We start from the raw sequence: 27,417 nt of genomic DNA, 5'->3' as shown, positions 1-27,417 counted from the left end.
CTAAACAGTAGGCCCTTATAAATCAAATTGAAGAGAACTATTAGACATCATCAGTTCTTTTTTGTATAGGGTTTTTTTAGAAACTCCTAATATGCTATGATATTCTCATTAAAAGTAAACCCTGACTAAATATGCCGTTTCCTCAAATCATCCAGCATGTTCCCCAGGTTGAAGACAAAGGTACTCTTTTTTATTAATAGAAGGCAGCTTTTAATAAAAAAATAAAAAGTCATAGACAGTGAGGAACTCATACAAAATATCAATAAAAACCAAAGCAAATACTGCCAGGTCGGCATCCAAGATGAAAAGGGGAAAGAGGCAAACAATGGTATGAACCTTTCTATCTCATGTTACGAAGAAAAAAAGAAAAAGAAAAAAAGCTTAAAAGCCCAGCCATGGTTTACTGATCAAAAGGAGATGCTGCAGTTTTGCTTCCACTATTAAAAGTTTGAAAAGTGGAGCAAAACATCAAACGAAATCGTGGCCGAGAAAATAAAAGAAAGCTCTTTGAAAAGAAATCAAAGGTATTTCATTCTTAAAAATAAATGTACAAAGGAAACATAGAAGTATAGTAACTGTTCATCTAACTTCACTGCATTTTGTGGTTGACTAGATCTGCTATAGATAAGTAAAAAGAAAAATAGAATTACCTCTCCTTAACAGCTAACGTAATTAATTTAAACTTTAAGAGCATTTGAATTTTATAAAAAATTTAAACACAAAGGCCACTTTACAATTGACAGCCTAGAGAGTGGATATACATTTTTTCACTGACGATACGTGATACACTTGGAATAAATACCATCCACAGTTGAAAAAAAATAAATAAATAAATAAAAAACAAACCAATTAGGTAAATAAAAAAATATTGAATTATTTATTTATCTGCTCACAACGACTGTACATTCCTGCATTGTAAGCCTTCAAAAACACCTTTTATTCGTTAAACAATGTTTCAAGCAGACCACAACATACTTCTTAACTATATTTATTCCCTTTGGGTAAGCCCATTTATTCCTGAAATGAGTAAATTAAAATTATTTAACTGCCCCCCCCCCCCGCCTCCTTAGGTAGAGGAAATTGTATAACAGATATGTCAGAAATATCATTTTATTTTGCAGTAGATGCCAGGTCCTCATCTCATATCTAATTATTTTTCTCCGTTACTTGAAGGTACTTTAACAACCATTACTATCAATATCATGACATCAATCTCACTTATGCTTCATAATACATCAGCCAATTTTTACACCAAATTACTCTAAACACCTAGGAGTAGGCATAAGCTTTGCATGATTATAATTTCTGCCCGTCCATCTCTTGCTGCAGTGACAGATCCATGATTAGATGGATTTGTAGCGTGAAATCCAACCAAACCCAACATTTTAGGTCAGAGGATTTGCTGAAAGCAGCACATTTGCTCAGCAAAGAGGTTATACTTAGATTATGTTGGTATGGTTGTGTAGACTTCAAAACTTCAGGACACCATGGAGCCCCTGAGCAAGGCAAAAGTTTTTCACGGAGCACTAACAAGATAATTTCTAAAATAAATATAAAAACATTAATTTCAAATTTTAACACTAACTAATGATTTTTGGGTTTCTTGACTTTTTTTGTTTTTGACTAATCGAAAATTGTTGCATTTTTTGTTAATTTATTTTTCTATCTTCTTTTTCATGAACCATCCTGAAACTATTTACACCTGTAGTTATGTATCATATCTTTTTTTACACCTGTAGTTATGTATCATATCTTTTTCCAGTAATCAGTAATTAAATGTCTGCAGTCATTTAATTTTTCCATGTAAAGCATTTGGTTCTCTTTAATAAGCATGCTCTTTAAGCATTTGGTTTTCTTTAAGAAAGGGCTTCTGGAGTCTCTCAGCCTCATTCACAGAGCTGCAGGGCTCCCTGGAGCCCACTTTGGGAAACTCTGGTGTAGAGCATTCATTCTCTTGGATAAACAGCTGTAGCAGCCTGGACACCTTAAACCGAAGGTTGGCCAACTAAAGAAAAACTTGGAGGCAAGTGATTAGGCAAGACCACACAAAGATTACACTGGTATGGTTTTGTGGAGCGTTCATCTTCCTGAATAAATTTGCAAGACCATGTATCTCCTGAATAGTAGGAAGATTGACCAGCCAGTGTTGTGACATGGCTCGAATATGTGATTGCGGTTTGCGTGTATTTAAAGAGAGGGAAATGGCTGAAATCAGTTGACGTTGAGAGTTGGAAGGCAAACACTTTGCGGTTTACTTGTCAATTCATCGATTGTTGACATGCACATTTGCTGCCATAAAAGAGTTCGTCTTAGCTTAATATGAGAAATAACACGTACATGCTAGAATAAGAGTATACCACGTGCGACTGGTGTGCTTTCCTATCTATAAAAGACAAGCTTAATGTAAGTTGACAGATGGTGTTTTTAGCACTTAAAGTGTTAAGATCATTGAGTGACAGATGAGCATTGAAAACAGTTGGAAAGATAAAGATGTTGTGGCGAACAAATTGTTGAATTGAATATGGTGTTATCAGAGAAAAGTATATCATGTAATAAAGTTCCAGTAGCAAGCATGTTGTTTTTATTAACAGAAACCATTTTTTCTTTTTTTTCAGATCCATTTTTACTTTCTTTTTTCCAACGATAGAACAGGGATCATAATTTGAAATCAATTTTTTTCTTGTAAAAAAAATCTTACATTTACAACAAACGTTTTGTTTTTCATGCCGAGACAAGTAATGTGATCAAAGCTCCTTGGTTGGTAACTGGTCGGCTTGGTCAGAGACCTTGCTGCTATGACTTTCGGTCTCTGATGGATGAGGGGACAAGATGGCATCTAAACTTGATTCTTTGAATTCTGGTAAAATTTTAAGTTTCTGAAAAAGAAAGTAATCATTACAAGCAAAAACTAGATTTAAAACAAAAAAGCTTACATTATTTGAAAGGTTTGAACAGAATTCAAAATTCTTATTCAGTTGTGAAACGACATTCAACTCATTATTTGGATTATTCAGATTACTTTTCTCATCTTGACTTTTATTCGCACGTTTCAGTTGATGTAACCTCAAACTTTCTTCAAATGTATTTTGTCAAACTTGGAAATTTTTCTATCAAACTCGGGAATCTACATGGAATTTCAAACAGAACCCTTTATTTAATCCCCAGGCATAGCATGCTCTTGTTCCACCAGCCACGACTGGGTAGAAGTCCTAAATAAGGACCTGTGATGTAGTGGATAAAATACTTGGTAAAATTCAGTTGAAAAGTTACACTGTTCTAGAGGTTAATAGTTTAACAATAAGTGCAGGCGACACTAAAAATACAATCGTGAATTACTTAGGACTTCTACCCAGTCATGGCTGATGGAACAAGAAAATGCTATCCCCGTGGATTAATTAAAAAGTTTCATTCAAAATTCTGTGCAGATTAACGAGTTCAACAAGATACACCAGAAGAAGGTTGAAGACTATGTCAACCGAAATGTTTCTGCAAATTTATTCTGGAAAATGAATGTTTCACACAACCATAACGATAACCTAAGGATAACCTGTATGCTGAGCAAATGCGAATAATACTCAAGCTGAATAATCAAAATAATATGAATTATCAATCCTAATCTCAAAAATTCAAAAACCTAACACTTTCAACTCCTTAGAATGAACTGCAACTGTTCGTCATACAAAACAAACCCGTTGCAGTTTACTGTAAAGATTTTGCATTGTTTAAAAAATATCTTTATTTGTAAAATTTCAACAATTATATTTTACAATGCAAAGATTTTGAAATTAAAATAGATAAGATATTTGAGTTATAGTCAACTAACATACTTCCTAACTTCTAGTATGGCGGCTACCGGAAGCGGTGACAAGGCAAATCAGTTCATTCCTTTTTTTCTCTCATGCTTTTTTTCTCGCCTGTGCATGTACTCTTTTTTTTTTATTTATTGTTTTTCTGATCGTTGTTTTTTATTTAATAATCATTGAATATTTTTTTGGGTCTTATTTTGATTAAGATTTTTTTAAATTAGTTTTTTTTTTTTTAAAAGAATTATTGAAAACACTTTTTGCACTTTTTTTTTTCTAAAGAAGTATTGAATACATTCTTAATACTTTTAGACTATTTGGGGAATATTATGTATTGATTTACGTTTTCTGGTAGTAGCCATATTGGAAGTTAAGAAATATGTTAGCTGACTATAATCGATATTTGAAATAAAAACATTTAACTTTAATTAGCAAGACGTGTAGAAATTCCATAGGGGACTCATTTATATGTAATATATTGATGTTGGCTTTCTGTAGATGTTCAGCATAAATGGAGATACCATGATATTATTGTAGCTCTTTTGATAAAGCTGCAAAAATATTTATCTAAGCTAGCAGGGATACCTGGCATAGCCCAATCGTAAAGTAAAGTATGCTTGAATATGATATTTTAATTCTTGCAGATTTGTATATATTATTATAGAGTTAATGTTCTAGCGATTTTTATATATTATAAAGTTGCGATTTCAAAAATAAAAAAATATATTCATATGACTTGGGTGCATTAGCTTGAATCAAAACCAAAACTTATGAAGTCAATATATTATGAAAACCAAAAGTTATGAAGTTATACACACACACACACACACACACACACATATATATATAATTTCAGTTCCTTCAGCTATTATTGAAACTGAAATTAAAACTTATAAAGAATTCCTGATAAAATTATTTATAAAAAAAAAAATAGATGACTTGAGTACCATCAGCTAGAATCGAAACTGAAACCAAAACTTATGAAGAATTCCCGGTAAAATTATTTATTGCAAGAAATGGAAGGGCATAACAATTAAACATTCATCTGGAACAATAAAGTTATCGTATTAATAGAAAGGTTTGCTTGATTTGACACGCACTCCAGAACAATACGTAAAGGAGTAAACAATATGAACAATTATTTCATTGCTGTGTGTCGTTGTTTTGATTACATGTTTTGAAGATGTGCACCAGAGAATGTCTTCTGATGAATCTTAGTCATGACTAGCCTGGGTGCCTGGCTAGCCCAGGTGTTTGGAGGTGTGCGTTGAGCAAAAGAAAAAAAAGTGGTAGTAGGCAGGCAGGCTCGAACCTGTACCATGAAGGAGAAAAAGAATGTTAAAAAAAAGTGACATCTTTGCCATTGCATCCATCGCCAAAGCAGAAGTGGCGAAGGTTTAAATTAAGGCTAGTCAATCAAAAGGAGGGGATGACTTGCGAAAATATTGGCAAAAACAGCGACCCCTCCCTGTAGAAAAGTGCCCAGTTGAGGGTGAAGGAATTAATGATTTTAGCCAATTTTTTGATATTTGTTGTCCGAAGTGCGAGATTCAAAACAATGCCGATCTCGTGGAAATCCGTTGCCTCTGTCGAAAGTTTTAGGCAAACAAACATACATACATACATACATACATTTAGACAGACACATAATAGATAAATTTAAAACAGACAATTTTTTTGTATGTTTTTGTCTAATAAGAAATGTTCATAAATAAAAACACATGAATCATATTAAAGTTGTTGTCCTAAAATTGAATGCAAAATGAATTACTTACATAGCATAACGTAGTGCAGACAGCTATATGCAAATACTGAACTGTGAGTGAAATGATGTCTCGGTAATGAAGAAGAGAGCATGTTCGAGAAGACGATCACGTTAGCGACGTGGATAACGTTTGAGATCATGTTAGAGAAAAACAATCATGTGAGAGATGTTACAGCCGTAACGAGAAATCACATGTGGCAGGAGAATGAGGAAGTAAATGTTACGTGAAAAAGTGAGTTCAAGTTATTTTTTATTTTATCTACTTTGTGACTGAGGCTACAACGTGTTGCAGGTAATGTTACACTTGTCACTCAATTAGAATGCAACAGTTTAGGAGTACATTTTAATTGGCATGCATGTCACCTATGTTATCTCTACTATTATAGAAAAGTAATTTTGTGTGAGTGTGAATTCGTTCCCTATGGACTTGGAAACAGCTAGGCTGATTTTTTTAAAATTTCACACTAAGATACTTGATGTGTTTAGAAGTATTCTTACATAAGTTTTGTATCAGAATGTGTCCGATAAGTATTGAAAATCGATAATCAAAAAATCCGATCAAAGAAGGAAGCCCAATTTTGACCAAAGTTAACACTTAACCTAACATCACAAGTACATTTCAGAAGTTTTATTACAACACAAGCAGAAAGGACCAGCATATAAAATCAACTATAGATCATATTATAAGACAAAATTAATGTTTCTTTTAGAACACAATTGAACCATGATACTTGATTTTTGCATTTTAAACTTTAAGTGAAGACATTATTTGCAGATAATTTATAAAATCAGCAGTAGATTCTCTACAGTGCAATGTAGACTACAATGTATTGTGGACTAAGTCACTGTGTGGAGATATGTGAAGCTTTCTCCTGATGCACTGCAGAAGGAGGGTCCCTAACTAGAGCAGGCAATCAATCGATTTGATTGAAAAATGAGCAATTTCATTGATTTTAATGACAATAAAAGCATGGGAAAATGGAATATTTGTTGATACTCATTTAATCCCAGACAACATCGGGTCCATCTGCAAGTATTAGATAGCTGTGATTAGGGTGATCACCACTGATATGGATATTGCCAATATAGTAGTCATCTCTAACATCGTAGTCCCAACTAAAGTCATCTTTATAACTGCTTTTATCATAATTGTTTGCCTACACACACACAATTTCTTGCCCTGGAATCCAGTAAGAGACCAAAATGATATACATACTATAACGTGCTTAACTGGCCAATAAGTGAGAGGAAAATTGCTATTCTTAACTTCTTTCAATGTGTGGTATTATTATTATTATTATTGTTATGGTGATATTATTACGGATACCATAATATTTAGTTCACTGCACATTATTATAACTAAAGTCCATAGAACATTTCAACCAGATTAGTCTAGTAGTTTCCGAGAAAAAGTGGAACGGGCAGACATACTAAGAAAAATATAATATAGATAGAAAGGAAAGCATCATTTACTTACGTGATACATTTCGAGATATGTCTTTGGGGAAATGTCTCCTGTCAGGTGTAACATATTGAACCCCATCCGAATCAAATGCAAACCACAACCAGGAACCCAACTTCTGAAAAATAGAAAAAAAATTATAGAAACTTTTAACCCTAATCAGTGTTATTGTTTATTCTTAGCAAAACTACGGAATTTGATCAATTGGGTGATTCCTATTGGGAAGGATTCTATTGTCGACCTCGGAAGAAAATGGAAGTGATTCACCACTGTGTCCAGTACTGTGAAGATACCCAAACACTAGTGGTAACATCTCTTGTTGATTTTAGTATGTATTCAGATGGATTATGGATTAAAGGCTCGGTTGTAATTCTTTTAGAAGGCATTTAATCAAACTTTAGATCAGCATCAGCCAAACTGATTCCCGGAATGCTATCTTGGAGGGTTTTTACAAATTTGCAGAATCTCATTTCTGGATGCATTTTATCCGCTCTGTGTGTCAATGGATCATCATCTGTTGATATTGCCGAATTTTGACAACGTCTTTTGACAGATGCTTAAAAGTCACACTGGCTAAGTGCTCAGTTGATATTTCTAATATATATGATGAATGAACATGTATTACCCCTCAAAGGAGGGAATAATGCCTGGAAGGATGGTTTCATGGCAAAAGAACAGACACTACCCCCCCTCTCCAACAAAGTCGCATCATAACAATAAGACAGATAGTACACTATCCTCCGCCCCTACCCTCACAAAGGAACACGGAGCAGGTAATCGGCAATATTTAATTTTATTCCTCACATGAGGGATGCTGGTGTGATTGCGAAAATTAGAAGCGGATGAAGTTTTATCATTACTAACCAGCATAGCATTACCACTGTCAACCAAGGAAAGAGTCTCTTAGGCATGTTTACATGATCCAATGATGTATGGAAATGAAACCTAGCCAGTGATGGATGTGAAGAGAAATGAATGATACATTAGATGAATGATGCATTAGATGAATGATACATTAGATGAATGATGCATTAGATGAATGTTACATTAGATGAATGATGCATTAGATGAATGATGCATTAGATGAATGATGCATTAGATGAATGTTGCATTAGATGAATGATGCATTAGATGAATGATGCATTAGATGAATGATGCATTAGATGAATGATGCATTAGATGAATGTTACATTAGATGAATGATGCATTAGATGAATGATGCATTAGATGAATGATGCATTAGATGAATGATGCATTAGATGAATGATGCATTAGATGAATGTTACATTAGATGAATGTTACATTAGATGAATGATGCATTAGATGAATGATGCATTAGATGAATGTTACATTAGATGAATGATGCATTAGATGAATGATGCATTAGATGAATGATGCATTAGATGAATGATACATTAGATGAATGATACATTAGATGAATGATGCATTAGATGAATGATGCATTAGATGAATGATACATTAGATGAATGATACAAGTCTTAAAGACAGGCTCAGTTGTAATGAACTTAAAGAAAGATTAAATCTGGACAGGAAAGAGCGATGCATGCAGAACATGAGGCTTCGAAAATATGGCCTCATTGAAAGAATAGTAGAGAGTTATTGAGTTAGTAGCTGTAGGGTCCACAGAGGAAGGCTAAGGAAAACATGAAAGAAAATAATAAGGATGGACTCGAGAGAAAGAGATGAATAAAGACCTGACAATGATCGGTTGGTTTGGAAGTCAATTTCTTATAGTTGGTCAATACATGTCAGCATGTAAAACAGGTGTTAAACCAAATATGATGAATAATGAGGAGTCTTTATGGATAGGATAGGTGTATATTAGAATTAAGGAATGAAAATTCCTCCCAATTCCTTTATTTATGACCAAAACAAAAATATTGATTAAATAATAAAATCAATGGAAAATAATTTTTATAACAATGTGGACCAATATTTGTCATACCTTAACTTCAATGTGTTCTCCCAGCTTTCAAACAATCAACTTTTTATCCTCCATAAAGCCACTCCTCTCATACGCAAATTAATGTATTTTTAAACCACATGCCCTCATAATCTTTAAAAATTATTTTGCACAACAGACTCATGCTGAAATCGGCACTTGTGTCCCTAGCACTTCATACACGGCCAGACATAACAATCTCTCGATATTCGATCAGATTTAACTAGTAGATACTACATGGCCAGACACAACTAGCCCTCGATACATGGCCAGACACAACTAGCCCTCGATACACGGCCAGACACAACTAGCCCTCGATACACGGCCAGACACAACTAGCCCTCGATACATGGCCAGACACAACTAGCCCTCGATACATGGCCAGACACAACTAGCCCTTGATACATGGTCAGACACAACTAACCCTCGATACACGGCCAGACACAACTAGCCCTCGATACACGGCCAAACACAACTAGCCCTCGATACATGGCCAGACACAACTAGCCCTCGATACACGGCCAGATATAACTAACCCTCGATACACGGCCAGATAGAACTAACCCTCGATACACAGCCAAACATAACTAGCTTTCAATACATGGCCAAACATAGCTTGCCCTTCATATTTTTGTTGACCCTCAACCACAAAAAAATATTAAAAGGTTCAGTTTTTGAATCGTAATTAACACTTCTTCATAACATGATGACAGCAACTCTAAAAAAAAAATTGGCTCTCAAATTGTATAAATTAGGGCTGAAATAGATCTTGAAATAAAAATAGAAATTGCCAGTTCTTATTTTCACCGCTACTGTAATTCGTACCAAGTCTTAATTTCGATGTGTTCTCTCATAAAAATAAACAGGGGACGATTAGCGACTCCAAAGTAACCACACTCTCAGCTACCATACACTCAACTTTTCGTCCACAATTCCTCCTTAATGTAGGCACTCCTTCCATGTGCAAATTAATGCTTTTATATTTTTACAACAAATAAGGCGCCAGGTTTGAATCATCATCATTGGTTTTACGTTCATTTTAAATGCTGTCATGTGTTGAACCGCTATAAGAAATTGACTTCCAACTAAAAAGTCTCTCTAGCCAAGTTTCCTCTTATTCCTAAGGTTCATTTTAATCACTTCCTTCCATATTTTCCTTAGTCTTTCCTGTGAACTGAATCTGCTATCTTAGCCATTCTACTTCTGCTAACCCAAGAACTCCCATTCATTCTTTCAATATCATCAAAGTCAATTCTTCTGCAGAAATCTTCCTATGCTGTTCAGGTTTAATCTCCATCTGACATCATCAGAACAAAACCTGTCTTTGTGACTCACATTACACATCCGTTGTATCATTTCTCTTTATGTAACATGTGTTCTCAACCTTCACTAGCCAGGATTCACTTTCATTCACCATCATACTGCATACACATGCCTGACAGAGTCTTCCCTTCATCGGCAGTAAAACTATGCTTAAAAGTCAAGAAAAGAAAGAACAAAAGTCCTTGCATAAACATTTCAGACTAGAAAACAAAGAAAAAATACTGGAAATTTTTATATACAAGTTTTACTTACTCCAATTTCGGAATTAATCTGTGTTTTTTGTTTTTTATTATTTGCCTAAGGAACATGACAAATCTGGAATATTCTTCAGGGCAGTTGGTAACTGGATCCAAATTCTTTTTGGGAACAATTTTGACAAGATAAATGGAATCTTTATTGACTGTTCCAAAAGATTTTGATTCCTGAAAATGACAAAAACAAAAATAGATCAATTCTTACAAAACCTGCATGGTTGGCGACGGCAATGAGATGACATGCTTAAGTAGGATAGGCTGACAGACAGAAATACGAGTCGTCAATGGTAGAAAAAATTTTTAAATAATAAAAAAAAAAATAAGCTGACACTGAGATGAATTTCCCAATCTGAACGCCATGGTACTCCATCATCAATTTCCCAAAACAGACAAAATACAAGCAGGTGCTAATTCTTATGGCTGCTCAGATAACGAAATAATAATTAAAGATTCTAGAAAATGACAACACAAATTCAACGATGGTTATTAAAAAGTAAGTTAATAGCATTAAAATTTTAAATTTATGTCAATGGTATGGAGGCATAGCAATAATGGTATGGAGGCATAGCAATAATGGTATGGAGGCATAGCAATAATGGTATGGACGCTTAGCAAGAATGGTATGGACGCTTAGCAAGAATGGTATGGACGCTTAGCAAGAATGGTATGGAGGCATAGCAAGAATGGTATGGAGGCATAGCAATAATGGTAAGGAGGCATAGCAAGAAGTGCCAGCTGTAGGGAAGTAGTGGCATGCGAAGCTGGAAATATTCAAATACAAGAACATGATCATGCAAATTTAGGTGCTGTTGAGTGTCTGAAGTTGCAGAATAAAAAAGACGGACTTTTTGCTCAACAACTTTTGATATTTGGATGCTACCTTATTCACGTGTGATTTTATTCTTGGTTAGAGAGACAAAGAAGAACAAAAGAACTGCTGATTAAAACAACCCAGTTAAAAAAAAAAAAAACGTTGGCCGGTTGTTTGGAGGTGTAAAAGAAAAAAAATAGTTTTAGTATAAAGGTAGGCTTGAACCCCGAACGTTTGACACGGAGGTGGAAAGGAAATGGAAAAAAAAACCCTGCGACCTAACCATCTCGATCACGGAAACAGATGAATTGATAAGTGTGTTAAGTTGACGTTTATAAAGTAAAATTAGCAGGTGCGAGCAAGCCGCCTAATATTTGACCTAGTTTTGCGCTGGGAGCCAGTTTCTGTTTTCCCCGCTACGCGGCGATTAAACAATAAAAAAAAAAACACAAAAAAACTAACGTAAGGCAAACAAACGATGAAAACAGAAAAACGAACACGTGAAAAATGGCTTAAATAAGCCTGTTTCGATATTAAAATTTAAAATATCTGTGGGTACCCAGGTGTTTTTGGGTGTCACTAAGAATAAGCGAAGTAAAAAAATAAAAAAGCAGAAAAACGAACGTTACGTGAAAAATGGCTTAAATGGTTCAATATTTAAATTTTAAAAATCGAAAAAAAAAAAAAATCTCACACCACGATTCGAACCCAAAACATTTAGATAATGAACCAAGGCCTTAACCAACTGAGCTAACACGACGTACATGAAATTTGTTCGATTTTTCAACTATTTAAAGTAAATCAGGTCATGACGTCATCTGACACATGCATAGAATCGGTCATTGTCATGAGAGGACCGTTTTTGTTGACCCCCCCCCCCCTGTCGAAAATTGTCGATTTCAGGGTGAAAAACGTTTTTGGCCAATTTTTTGATATTTTTCGAGCAAAGGATGGAGCTTCAATGTGATACCAAGTTTGTGAATTTTCGTCGCGTCTGTCGAAAGCTTTTAGCAGACATCCAAACATACACACATACATACATTTTCGCTTTTATATATATATATATATATATATATATATATATAGATATATATAGATTTACCATTGGTACAAATGCGTTTAATGATTTATCTCCCTTGTTCTCCATTTTAAATATGTGAAATGTTATCGTGCCAATGGAGAAGTAGAAATATACGATAAAACTAATTTATAATTTTAAATAAAATTCTACTCAATAATTTTCCCTAATTTTTCGTGTAAATACCGATTTTGGTGCTTTTTTTTTTTCACATTGGTGATCTTTTAAAACAACGCATTTCAGGTGAAAACATTACATGCTTACATGTTATGGCAAAATCAGTATAAATTCCAAAATTATGAAAAATGATCCAGTAGAAAATGTGCTAGATGTATTTTTAACAAAAATCATTCACAATTACATTCGGTTTAAAATTGGTGGATCGTTAATTTGATTTAATTTAAGGCAAGGGAGATAAGTCAGTTTGTCATACTGAATTGGTCACACAGCTCTTCCACATGGGATAAAAGTTGCTAATTCAATAAATTCTATTTTTATTTGTAATTATTTTTCTGTTTGATAATTTTTCAGAATTTGGGAATTTATACTAATTTTCTCATGACACGTAAGAATGTAATAATGTTTTCACCTGAAATGGGATGGTTTAAAAATCACCAATGTAAACATGCATCCCTACTTTTCCCTGGTATATAAGTTTATCAAAAAGTTTTCCTGTTAATTTATTTTGTGCTGTCATATTTCATCTATGTATTTCTAGCTAACAAGCACAAAATGATTTTTTTTATTATGAATTTCATACAAATCGATTTTTTTTAAAAAAATCTTTCGTGGTTTTGCGTTTGCTTTACACACGAAATAAAAAATGTTTGAATTTTTACTTACTTTCTTTTTTTCTTTTTTATGTCGCAGATTTAAAATTTGCAGCAATTTAATTTAAAGAAAAGCAGGTTCTTCTTTTGGGGTCAAATGGTCATTTATATCATTTAATGTTATCAAAAAGTGAACATGATTGTTAATGTTATCATGCATTAATACAGTCCAGGAAATGAGTTAGCTTTTTTCAATTTGAAAAAAAAATGTTAACTCTGTATTTATCGCTTCTTAACTATTATCATTTTTCTACAAGAAATAGAGGGGGGGTGTAGTTTTAGTAGTGCTTTGGATACATCCTTCATTTTATTTGGTGTTTTCAGTAGCACTATGGAAGCCTTTTAAGTTTTATTTTCTGGGATTTAAAACGAATCCATTTTAGGTAAAAACACTATTACGTAATTAAAAAGTCATGTTGAAATTAGTATAAAATCCAAAAATTAAGAAAAATGATCCAGTAGAAGATGTGCTAGATTTAGTTTTCACACAAAAATCAGACACTATGCAGTTGAACATTTTCTATTTTTTCAATGGTGGAAGTAAAGGAAAGCAAGGGAGACAAGTCAGTCTATCATACTGAATTGGTTGCACAACTCTTCCACATTAAAACATGATAAACTAGATAATTTGTTAAACTGTTTTTATTTATAACTAGCTGTACCCTGGCACGCATTGCTGTGGCTCGAGTTGGTGTAATGGAAGAATCCTCATCCTGCTGTTTTAGCACCCCGAAATCTACCCAGCACAAATATGTTGTTATATACGAACATGAGATGGACAAAAAGAAGGAAAAAAAAGGAAGAAGAATGAAAAAAAAAATGGGTTCATAGTGCCGCCTCTAAGGGAAAACTTGAAAAAAATAAATAAATTAAAAAAAAGCAATAAACGATGAAAATCGGGAGAAAGGCATCGGACAAAGTGAAATGTAAGGAAATGATGTATGATATGTTTTTATAAAAAAAATAGAAAAAAAGATAAAAGAGATTGGAAAGACAGCAAACAAAGTGCAAATAAACAGAAGAAGAAGAAATGAATCCATGTAATTTATTTTTGCTTTTTTTCAGTGTTAAAAAAATCCGGCTATATTACAAAGAAAGAAACGATGTTAAACTTGCCGAAGGAAGAGGAAAAACGGAAAGAGAGAAGAAATAAATAAACAAAATGTAAAGTTCGTAGAAACAGAAACAGAGGAAAGTTTATAAAAGTAAAAAGGTAAATAAATAAATAAAAATGAAAAGAAACAATGGTGAACTTGCCGAAACAAAGAGCAAACACAGAAAGAGAGAAGAAATAAATTTAAGAAAGGGAAAGATCAGGAAAACGAAAAACAGAGGGAAGATACATGGAACCCCCCCCTCCCAAAAAAAGAAAGAAAAGTAAAGAAAATGATGTTGTAATTGCCGAAGAATGCGAAATGAAATGGAATTGAAGTATCATGCACTGTAAGAAAATGTAAGGTTTTTTTTGTTTGTGTTTGTTTTTATTTTTAACCAATGTTTTTTGTTTGTGTTTGTTTTTATTTTTAACCAACGTAAAAGTTAGCGTGGTGCATTTCACCTAAATGGCAGTCCAGTTTTTATGAAAACCTAAACCAGCGTTCCTCCTTATTTGTCTCCTGTGAATGGTCATGGACGGTGTAAATGAGTGGCGGTGGAAGTATGAATTTTTTAGAGAGACATGACTTTACTACTTCCATTGATCGTAACCAGTTTCGGCAGTGAACTCTCACCAGATATAATATAGGAAGCTCCGATCTGCGAGTTAGTGGATAGCTAATACCACATAACACACCTCAGATATCGTGATGCAGTTTGTGCATAGTACATCTGCATAAAATGTCTAGATTCTTAATCCTATAAAGGTCAAAGTCAGATAGGAAAAAATGAGTTCATTTTATTTATATAGAGATTATTTTTCAGTTCAGAATCCGACCTAATTAAAAAACAAAAATACAAAAAAATCTTTTATGATGTACGTACCCATCACAGAACAAAGACATCATATTCCACATAAAATCACATAACTTGATTAAGTAGTTTTATATTTAACTAAGTAAATCAAATTTTATGAGTAAGCAAAAAGGGACTTTCTTGTACTGCTATCTTGAAAACAAGAACAGGTAACTCCACAATAATTCAAACTTGTGAACTCAGTCTTATAAGGCTAATAATTTTACATTAATCGCTTCAAATAGCTTAAATTATTTTCTTTATAAAAAAAAATACTTGATCAATTCCTGTGATTTTTTCGTTCCGTGACAGGTATGTACATCATAAAGATTTTTTTGCATTTGTTTTTTTTTTTGTTTTTTTTTTAGGTTGAATTGTGGATTTGTACCTATTTTTCTACTGGATCATTTTTCATTTTTTTTAAATTTTATTTATACTAATTTCGACATGATACGTAAGTTATGTAACAGTGTTTTCTCCTAAAATGCATTCCACTATTCAAAAAATCCCACTGTTCTGCAGAAGCACTGAAAAGCAAAAGGGACATTACTCACACATCGAAGATGTCTTTTCGCTTTAAATGGAGGGAAAACATCAGTTTTATGAATCTGAAAAGAGAAAAACAGAGCAAAACACCTAGTCCACTGGTAAGATGAAAGAAAGCTGCATCAGTAACATGTACGAAACGCGTTTCAAATAATTAAAGTTGAAGAAGTAGACATGACAACGCCATTAGAATCATGCAATGTAATTGCAATTATACGATCAACCAAAGCAGGTGTGTGCATTTGTATGTTGGTATGGCCATTCTCTGTCAGATATGATATTTTAATTCTTGCAGATTTTGTATATTTTATGATACAGTTTATGTTCTATCTATTTTTATATATTATAAAGTTGCGATTTAAAACTAAAAAAAATATATCCATAGTCATATGGATATATTTTTTCGGGGTGCATCAACTTTAATCAAAACCTAAACCAAAACTTTTCCTTCTTCACGGTACGGGTTCGAGTCTGCCTGCCTACTGCCACTTTTTTTTTTTTTTTTTGCTCAACACACACCTCCAAATATCCGGGCAACGCCAGGCTAGTAACAAACGACAATCACTTGGATTTAAGCGTGACATACAAAATAAATAACGCACATGCTAACTTATATTAATATATAGATTATAAAATTAATTTGAATGTTAAGTTGTACAAAAAATAACATTTATACATATTCTGAACAACTAAAAAATACTCATAAACTCTTCTTCCTGTTTGCCCCACTTTATCTATCACACCCTTTTGTTGTTTTCACAAATTTATATAACAATTCATTATGCCATTCTCTGTCAGCCCTTTCATTTTCATTTTTTTGAAATAATATTTTTAATTTAAGGTTTGCCCTAAGTTTCTAATCCACTTTTGTCTCATTGTTCGTCCAGTTGATACTAAATGTTGTCACCTGATTATAGTCAGAAGTCCTAATCAAATTCCATTTTAAACATTAATGAATTATATTTATCATCATCATATTAACTTATTGTCCATTGTTTATTTTAATTGACTTTAGGCCAAAGAAATTTTGTAATTTTCAATTTTTTTCAGTTGCGTTTAAAATAATCTTTTCATTTAAACAAATTATTTTTCATTGCATGATATTAAATTGAAACTATTTTGCTCACCTTTCTAACCTATACTGTCACTGTCTGCATCTTATTACATTCTAATGCACAACAAACCCCTACAACTTGACCGACCAAAGCAAAATCAATGGAAAGAAAACAAATGAAATAGGATCAATAAACAATTCTGCATTAGCAGAATAAATAAAGTATTTTTTCTATTACAAGTAAATGAATTCGGATAAATAATCCAACAATGGTAATCTAGTATATAAGGGGCACATGTTTGTTTGTTTGTATGCCCAGCTAAAACTATAAAAATATACAACAAAACCCTACAAAGTTGGTATTTTTTTAATCAGCATAACTCTGGAAAAAATAATATTCAAAATTTAGAAAAAAAAATTCATTCTTTGGGGGTCAAATGGTCATTTATATCATTTAATGTTATCAAGAAATGGACATCATTTTTAATGTTATCATGCATTAATACAGTCCAGGAAATGAGTTAACATACAACACAGATCATTCAGTCTCCTGTGTGTCATGATTAAGTTGCTGAAATCTGTGTTGCCCACTCTTGAGCATCGGAGAAATCGTGGTGACATGATCGATCTCTACAAGTACATCCATGGGATCTATGATACAAGAAAGACGTCTTTTCAGATCGCCAAAAGCAGTGCAACCAGGAGGTAAAAAATGGTAAAAAAACACTGTAGGCTAGATGTCTGCAAAGGGACCTTCTCACAGAGGGTTGTCAACAGATGGAATGATCTCCCAGATGCAGTTGTACAAGCACAAACGGTAAACGCATTCAAAAGCAGACCATTAGAGATTGCTGCCAAGTTTATATTGTCCATCCTCCTAAATGGAAGTGCAAATTCCTACATTTCTGTGCCACGCATGCCACAAAGTTGTCTAGGAAATTTTTCCCTTGGAACAATGAACAGATCCAACACCTGGACTTCAAACATCTTTTTGTCAAAGTCAAAGTCAAAGTTAAATAGAGTAGTCAATCACCTCAGCAAAAATGACCTCCTCAGTGACATGCAATATGGTTCTGCTAGATCTACAGCAAATGTGCTAACAGTTATATCTCATAGGTTAGCGAATCTTTCGATGGAGACTTCTATCTAGGGCAATTGCCCTTGACATATCAAAGGCCTTTGATAAGGTATGGTATAAAGATCTACTCCACAAGATATCCAGCTATGGTATAACTGGAAATGTCTTCAATTATTAAAACATTTCTCTCTGATAGGTTCATAAGAGTAGTGGTTGATGGGCAGAAATCAGAAACTCATAATATTAATGCTGGAGTCCCTCAGGGGTCCATCCTAGGCCAAACTGTCTTCATGATCTACATCAATGATCTCCCAAATCACATCTTAAGATCATTCGTAGACATTTATGCTGATGACACTACTATCTACAGAAACACTTCAAACACCATAAACGACCAAGTTCTCTCTGATTCTGTCTCCTCTGATCTTGAGCACGTGGTGCAATGGGCAAAAAGATGGCTGGTTAATTTTAATGCATCTAAAACCAAGCTTCTATCTTTCCATCATCAACACTCTGATCCCTGTCTGGTATCAATTGAAATGAATGGCTCTCGTCTTGGGAAGGCTCCATGTTTTGACAAACTTCTGGGTCTTTACTCCTGATCTGAAAAGGAACACGTACATCAAATCCATTGTCAAAGCTGCTGGAAAAATGGTGGGATTGTTCTCCGCTCCAGTAGATATCTCACTACTGATACAATTCTCTACCTGTATAAGAGCCAAGTACGTCCACAGATGGAGTACTGTTGCCACATCTGGGCAGGAGCTGCTAGAAGCAGCTTATCCTGCCTTGAAAAAGTACAAAATAGACTTTGTGGCTTCCCTGCAACCTCTCTCCCACAGAAGAGACGCTGTGAAATAGACTTCGTAGCTTAGTGGAGGATGCCCTTTTCTCTTCCCTACAACCTCTCTCCCATAGAAGAGCTGTTGCGAACCTGTCTCTGCTTTATCGTTATTTTCATGGCAAGTGTTCGTCCGAGCTTCAATCTATAGTATCCCCCGGCCTAACATTCATGAAAAACACTCGTCTAGCTGAAACCACTATCAATAATTTCCCCCACTCTTTATCTCTGCCATAAACCTAAACCTAGATTTCATGAACAAAGCTTCTTTCTTAGAACTGCACATCTGTAGAACTCTGTTCCATTTTCCTGCTTTCCAACTGACTACAATATGGTTGTCTTCAAGTTCAACATAAACAAATTCTTGATGAGCCACCTCCTTAAGTAATCCAATTTACCAAATTTCCACTACTAACGATTAGTATGACATTTTCCCATTGACAACTGTAAACTCATTAACCCTTATCCTTGAGTACCCTCTGGCCTTTGATAAGTGGTGACTCCTTTGTAAAAAAAAAAAAAAAAAAATTTTTTTTTCAAATTGAAAAATGCTACAGTATATTTATTGCTTCTTAACTATTAGCATTTCTTTAAAAGAAACGGAGGGGGGGGGAGTTTCAGTAGTGTTTTGGATACATCCTTCATTTTATTTGGTGTTTTCAGTAGTACTATGAAAGTCTTTTAAGTTTTATTTTTTTTCACTTTTCACTTAAAAAAAGAATTCTCTTAAGTGGAGGAGAAATTTCATACTATTTAATTTTATCTTTATTTTTTTATGGTCTTTCGGTAGTTCTGCTAGGTAATTATAATAAATATCTATTTGTATGTCCAGCTAAAACTTGAAAAATAGATAACACCCACAAAGTTAGTATTTTTTTTAAATTTAAATCTGTATAAGCCTGGATGTATAATATCTAAAATTAAATAAGAAAAATTAATTATTTGGAAGTCAAATGACCATTTATATCATTTAGTGTCAAGGGAAGTAACTCTGATTTTATTTCACAGTTATTTCCCTTATGTCCACTCGAGTTATAAAGATAGAAGTTATGCTACACTTTTGCTGGGTAAGACTACTAGTCTATTAGGTAAAGGAACGTTTGTTTTTGTTGAAAATCTGAGATAAGCTGATAAAAACAAAAGTCACAGATCCAGTATTAAATATCTGAGAATTTGTTATCAAAAACTGTCCAGAAAGAAAAATTCGCACTTCACAAAAACAAACAACTAAGTTAAGATTCTATAACAACAACGTTTTGTTCACACTCCCATATGGAAATGAAACTTAACATCTCAAAACCAACCAAGAAAAGAAGTTTGATGCGTTGAAATCCAAAAACTTTAAAAAGATTCTAGGAATCAAACGAAGAAGCAATCAAATATGAACCAGGAAGTTAGAGACTGCACTGACCAACAGTTTGTATTGACAATAACCTGCTGGCTTAGACATGCTCTAAGATTAGCCTCAGAGAGAATTGCTAATGAACCTCTAAATGAAAAGGAGAATAGGAAGACTGTAATACCAAAAGGTCAACTGACGGAAATCTTCATTAACGCTATAATTCACACCAACAAATCTTTGTAATCCTGAACGGAAAACTGACAGAAATCCTTTTCACTAATGCTGTAATTCACACCATTCAATCTCAGCTTCGTTTTTTTTTCTCAGCTGTCAAACACTCAACTGTCTGTCCTCCCCAATTCGTCCTTCTTACAGCAGCTATTCTCCTCATATGCAAATTAATATCACATATAAAAGAAATCTAGCTCTTTACTTCTTTATACGTGTGTACCACACCTGACAGACTAAATAGATGTGTTGCTGCTTGTGTGAGTAATTTGAGTAATTTCTATTACAAAAAAAACAAAATGAACTGGAAAATAAGAGAGATTTGCAAGCAATGGACAGAAGTTTGAGGAATACTGTAGATTTGGTTGCAGACTGAACATGATGGAACATTGTTCTGCAAGGTCATGACTGATTGTTATGCTTCCACCCATGCAAGACAAAACAAAGAACTGCTTCCTTTCCTCAAAGTCAGGCACTTTTATTTACCTCAAATCTTGCCCATTCATGTGGGCTTATCACATTCTTCACATCTTCACTTCTTTGTAATAAGATGCAGACAGTGACAGTATAGGTTAGAAAGGTGAACAAAATAGTTTCAATTTAATACCATGCAATGAAAAATAATTTTTTTAAATGAAAAGATTATTTTAAACGCAACTGAAAAAAATTGAAAATCAAAAAATTTCTTTGGCCTAAAGTCAATTAAAATAAACAATGGATAATAAGTCAATAAGATAATGATAAATATAATTCATTAAATGTTTAAAATGGAATTTGATTAGGACTTCTGACTATAATCAGGTGACAACATTTAGTATCAACTGGACGAACAATGAGACAAAAGTGGATTAGAAACTTAGGGCAAACCTTAAATTAAAAATATTATTTCAAAAAAATGAAAATGAAAGGGCTGACAGAGAATGGCATAATGAATTGTTATATAAATTTGTGAAAACAACAAAAGGGTGTGATAGATAAGGTGGGGCAAACAGGAAGAAGAGTTTATGAGTATTTTTTAGTTGTTCAGAATATGTATAAATGTTATTTTTTGTACAACTTAACATTCAAATTAATTTTATAATCTATATATTAATATAAGTTAGCATGTGCGTTATTTATTTTGTATGTCATGCTTAAATCCAAGTGATTGTCGTTTGTTACTAGCCTGGCGTTGCCCGGATGTTTGGAGGTGTGTGTTGAGCAAAAAAAAAAAAAAAAAAGTGGCAGTAGGCAGGCAGACTCGAACCCGTACCGTGAAGAAGGAAAAGTTTTGGTTTAGGTTTTGATTAAAGTTGATGCACCCCGAAAAAATATATCCATATGACTATGGATATATTTTTTTTAGTTTTAAATCGCAACTTTATAATATATAAAAATAGATAGAACATAAACTGTATAATAAAATATACAAAATCTGCAAGAATTAAAATATCATATTTAAGCATACTTTATGACTGGGCTATGCCAGGTGTTCCTGCTAGCTTAAATAAATACTTTTGCAGTTTTAACAAAAGAGCTACAATAATATCAGGGTGTTTCCATTTACACTGAACATCCACAGAATGTCAACATCAATGTATTACATATGAAAAAGTTCACTGTGGAATTTCCACAGATCCCGCTAGTATAGAAGAATCGATATTGTTGTATTGTTGGTTGGTTGTTTTTGTTTTACGGCATATCAACCCTTTTCGGGTTATTTAATGCCAAATCCAAAAACTTTGAAGAAAAATGTTTTAATAGAATATATTTGTTGTTTTCAAATCGGTTTCTATTCAACCCATAGTTGGGACCCTAACAGGTATTACCACTCCGGGTCAGAGTGGACCTGGGAGCAATGGTAATTAAAGGGTGGCTCCATACTCCCCAAAGCCCGCAAGCTGGGGCCTCACCACTGGATATAGTTTAAGGTCATATCCAGAACCTTTTTGTATTGTGTATATATATATAAAACTAATTCACAGTCACCTATATGAAGGTTATACATGTGTCTAATGTTTATCTGTCCTTCGTGTATATAAATGTTCGATTTCTATTGTATCTACATGTAATTATGACTATCTAGTGTTGTGTTTGTATATACGTGTGATCGTCTATCTAAAGTTTGATGTGTGTGTATGTACATTTAAATACAGTTTGTGATGGCACAAAAATATACATAAATCCCTTTACAACACAAACACCGAATAACATTTATTTGGCATTTCAACATCTGGTCAATCAGGAAACATATCTGATCCATCTTGGGTCTTGTCTTGAGGAAAAAGCTGCCATGAAAATTCTCCCAAAGAACAACAGAGTCTCGAATTTTATTTTTGGCAACCTTGGAAAGTTGCGAGTTAATATAAGCTCTGTTTACGTTCTATCGCCATTTCTGACCCCTCTGCTCGGGACCATCACGATTTGTCAACCATCTCTCTCTCTTTGCCAACTCCAACTGTTTTCTCTAACTAATTTCCATGTATCTCAAAAAGATCATCTTCTCCTCTAAATGACGTTATTAGTATACGTCACTAAGATAATCAGCTGATGTTTTTTTTTACATGTCATAATTTCTAAGTCAACTAAATTATTATGATAACATTTTTAAGTTAACATTCCTAAGTTAATGTAAATAAATATTTATTCTAAATGTTTTTATAATTCTAAAACATATTTTAGCTGACAAAACTTAAGCTTGATTAATCATAATAATTATTGACCAGCATACCTTTCGGCGCTGTTCGGTCAATATCCAATATATCTCATCCTATCATGCTACAATTTAATCCTGAAACAATATTTCTGGGAAATAATTGTGAACAATTCATTAAACATGAGCAGCTATGTACTTACAGCTGAGAAGAAGTAATGCTATGAAAACGTTTATCAATGCAACAGATTAAACTATCCAGTGTTAGCAAGGGAGATAATTAGAAAATCAATCTAAAAAAATCCAAATAATATGAATAACCAATCCTCATCTCAAAAATACAGAAATGTAATCAAATATTTTTTAATTTCACTCATCATATTATACCTCTTTAAGCTTTATTGTATACAATTGAACAAAAAAATAACTCAGTTGTGAGACTGTATTTCACTGCAATGATAGGCCAAAGTCTTGTCAGGACCTAACTTCTCCACTGAAGTATTTCTGAAGTTATGTCACCGAAAACTATTTATATGATCAGACTGAAAAGGTTACTGTTATCAAAGAGCATTGAATCAAATTATCCAATATCTCATCCTATCGTGCTACAATTTAATCCTGAAATAATATTTATTGTGAACAATTCATTAAACATGAGCAGCTACTGTATTTACAGCTGAGAAGAAGTAGTGTTATGAAAAGTTTGTCAATGCAACAGATTAAACTATCCAGTGTTAGCAAGGGAGATAATTAGAAAATCAATCTCCCAAAAAAACGAATGTACTGAATTAAAAAAAAAGAAGACAGCACTACTTACTTCAAGTAGAGTTGTAACGTCAAAAAACAGATTCCAGAGAGTGCTGAATTTACCATAAGTCCACAACGACTGAGTTGGATCGTTCACAATCATCAACTAAAGGCAAAAAAAATTAATTAAATTATGATTTCAAGACATGGCAGCTGTTCAGATTTAAAGTATTATTTTATGTTACAGTGAAAATGTTTTAACAATTTGAAATACAATACTTTGAAAATGAAAGATGAAGCAAATATTTTTGTAGAGAGTTGCTTATTTTCTCAACGACAAAGACTAAGCAAACTGTAAACACCACCTGCCGTGAAGCATACTGTATATAACTAGCTGCATCCAATACCTTTAAAAATATCGCTGACAAATGATATTTAATATTTCTATCTAACATTTTTTACATTTATACATTTTTGACTTCTATATTATTTCTTCTGTTTGCATTATATTCAAAACTAATCCCTTTTTTAAGACAATCGTATACAACAACACAATAGTTTTCCACAAATGGTTTGGTTGTGAGCAAAATTTTAAAATAAGTAGTTGGAGTACAAATATTTTTAAATTCTACAAATCATAATTATTTAAATTCTAAGAGTTTGACCTTATATCTTTCAACTCTCCAATCCCGCATTTAATAAAAACTAGCGGGACCTGTGGAAATTCCACGGTGGACACTTTTATTGATTTTGGCATTCTGTGGATGTTCAGCGTAAACGGGGACACCCTGATATTATTGTAGCTCTTTTGTTAAAACTGCAAAAATATTTATCTAAGCTAGCAGGGATGCCCAGCAAAGCCCGGTCGTAAAGTATGTTTAAATGTGATATTTTAATTCTTGCAGATTTCGTATATATTATTATAGAGTAAATGTTCTATCGATTTTTTTATATTATAAAATTGCGATTTCAAAAATAAAAAAATATATCCATATAATATAGGTGCATTAGCTTGAATTGAAACCGAAATCAAAATTTATTAATAACTTGAGTTCCTTCAGCTGAAACCAAAACCAAAACTTATGAAGAATTCTTGATAAAATTATTATTTATTACAAGAAATAGATTACTTGAGTGCCGTCAGCTATAATCAAAATCGAAAGCAAAACTTATGAGAAATTCTTGGTAAAATTATTTATTACAAAAAATGTAAGTCTATAAAAATTAAATGACAGTCACTTCGATGTAAGCGTGGCACATAAAATAAATAACACATGCTATCCTATTAATATATAGATAATTATGAACATTCAAGTTATTGTGTTTTTTTATGACAATCGTTCCAAACAAAGCATGAAGCCACTTGATGTAAGGTGCTAAAGAAAAAATACTATTTCAAGATAAAAAACTTGCCAATGATAAACCTAAAAAACAGCAATTCTTCCCTCTTTGTTAGAAATATCATTCATGGAATATGAGGAATAAAGGACAAAACAAGGGAAGTAAGGGTTATGCGATTGCCAAAAATAAACCCAAAACCAACTTTCTACTCTCCTTAATGAAGCCCCTTGTTTCGATAAGTTCTTATGATAGACTGTTACTCCAGACCTGATGGAAGACATATCTGTTGCTAATGTTGCTGGAAAAAATGGTTGAATCATTCTACCACTCCTTGATGCCTATTTAAAAATCATATACACCCAAAGAGAGAGTACCACTGCCACATTTTGGAATGTGCATTTTTGAGCATCTTTCTTGCTTTGACCAAGTACAAAATCGACTTCATATTGCATGATGGGAGATGATCTCTTCTGTTTGCTACATCCTCTCACAGAAGAGACGTTGCTAATTGACATGTCCCATGAAAAGGAATATAATTGTTTCAAGGAGCTGAGTGGTCTTGGCAACAGTAATTGAATAAGTCACCTTAATGAACAGTTGTTCGTGGTCATAGCTAGTAAGCGTTAGGCTTTCAGCATATGTTTTAACATCTCTTCTAGGCTGCTCTTCCCGTATGCATTTATGACTTACAACAGCCAATTATATTTTACGATGAGGAACTCTGATATGCTTGTATTTATTACATCACTAATCTGTCTCTACTCCATCTTTACTTCCACGGATTGATTGGTTGTTCATTTTGTTTTACGGCATATCAACCCTTTTCAGGTTATTTAATGCCGAATCCAGTGATTTTGAAGAAAAATTTTTTAATAGAATATATTTGTTTTTTTTCAAGTCGGTTTCTTTTTAACCCATAGTTAGGACTCTCACAGGTACTACCACTCCGAGTCAAAGTGGACCTGGAAGCAATGGCAATTAAAGGGTGGCTCCACACTCTACAAAGCCTGCAAGCTGAGGCCTCACCACCGGCTATAGTTTTAGGTCATATCCAGGACCTACTTCCACGGAAGACACTTAACTAAACTCCAATTTATGGTTACTCCTTGCAATACATTCACAGCAAGAATTCAGCCTCCTTCCACAACTACAAACAACTTTCCTTTCTTCTTCAGTGTGAGTAAAATCAAATGGAATTTCCATGAAGAGTGTTTCTTTCCAAGACTTCATATTTGTGGAACACATTGTCATAGGATGTTTCCCTGACGACTACAACATGATCATGTTGAAATCAAATAACAAATACTTGTCATAAAAACTGCCCTCATAAATAATCAATTTAAAAAAAAATCATGTTACATCAACCTTAACGTTGTGAAAATCACACTCAAGATGAGAACAGTAGTCCAAAAAAATTCAAATAATACGAATAACCAATCCTCATCTCAAAAATACAGAAATGTAATCAAATATTTTTTAATTTAACTCATCATATTCTATCTCATTAAGCTTTTTTGTACACAATTGAACAAAATCATAACTCAGTTGTGAGACTGTATTTCACTGTAATGATAGGCCAAAGTCTTGTCTGGGTATTTCTGAAGTTATGTCATCAAAAATTATATGATCAAACTGAAAAGGTTACTGTGTGGGAATTGAAATTCCCAGACTAACTTGATTGTCGCCCTTTAACTCCTGAAATCGAAGAGCGACACAGCCACGTCACTTCCTGTTCTGTATATCTCTCCCTCTTTTCTGCTGAACTCTCGACTAGTTAAGATGTGACATGCCATCCAACCAACTCTCCTGACTAACCGCAAGTAATATTGCTCCTTTCTCAACAAATTTTTATTTTTTCCTCACATGTATATTTATGTAAATAAATCTACATTCTTTCACTAATATATACAATGGTATGTTTTCATCATCATTATCATATGAGCTTTTGCTTTTCAATCACTCTACCATTCATTAAACAACATGGAGGATGGGATCCCAATTACATAAACAGGCCATCCTGTCCCTCTACAGCTGTTATCAAAGAGCATTGAATCAAATTATCCAACAATATCTCATCCTATTGTGCTACAATTTAATCCTGAAACAATATTTATTGGAAATAATTGTGAACAATTCATTAAACATGAGCAACTATTGTACTTATAGCTGAGAAGAGATAATGTTATGAAAAGGTTTGTTAATGCAATAGATCAAACTATCAGGTGTTAAATTGAAGTTAGCAAGGGGAGGTAATTAGAATATCATATATCAATCTCAAAAAACAAATGTACTGAATTGAAAATGCTCAATTGAACATGAAAATTTTGAAAACTCAAAATTTGAAATTCTGTCTAAATTCTGACCATGAC

The 27,417-nt window shown here is 33.3% G+C and overlaps 1 protein-coding gene across 1 annotated transcript in view; it reads right to left on the bottom strand.

Moving 5' to 3' along the window:
• Positions 1–854: 854 nt before the first annotated feature.
• LOC145256433 (dimethyladenosine transferase 2, mitochondrial-like) overlaps positions 855–27,417 on the bottom strand; it is a 76,862-nt gene continuing 50,299 nt past the window's right edge. Inside the window, exons 6-10 of the mRNA XM_080115326.1 lie at positions 23,778–23,873; positions 15,794–15,847; positions 10,569–10,738; positions 7,046–7,148; positions 855–2,876 (exon numbers count right to left, since the gene is read on the bottom strand). Of these exons, the coding sequence (XP_079971452.1) occupies positions 2,745–2,876; positions 7,046–7,148; positions 10,569–10,738; positions 15,794–15,847; positions 23,778–23,873 (555 nt within the window). The 3' untranslated portion in view covers positions 855–2,744. The remainder of the gene's footprint in view (positions 2,877–7,045; positions 7,149–10,568; positions 10,739–15,793; positions 15,848–23,777; positions 23,874–27,417) is intronic.

The sequence above is a fragment of the Euprymna scolopes genome, chromosome 32, assembly GCF_053919585.1.
Source record: "Euprymna scolopes isolate OS-2025 chromosome 32, ASM5391958v1, whole genome shotgun sequence".
Taxonomy (NCBI): Eukaryota; Metazoa; Mollusca; class Cephalopoda; order Sepiida; family Sepiolidae; genus Euprymna; species Euprymna scolopes.
Note: the sequence above shows the minus strand (reverse complement) of the source record. Positions and strands in the feature narration are given on the sequence as shown.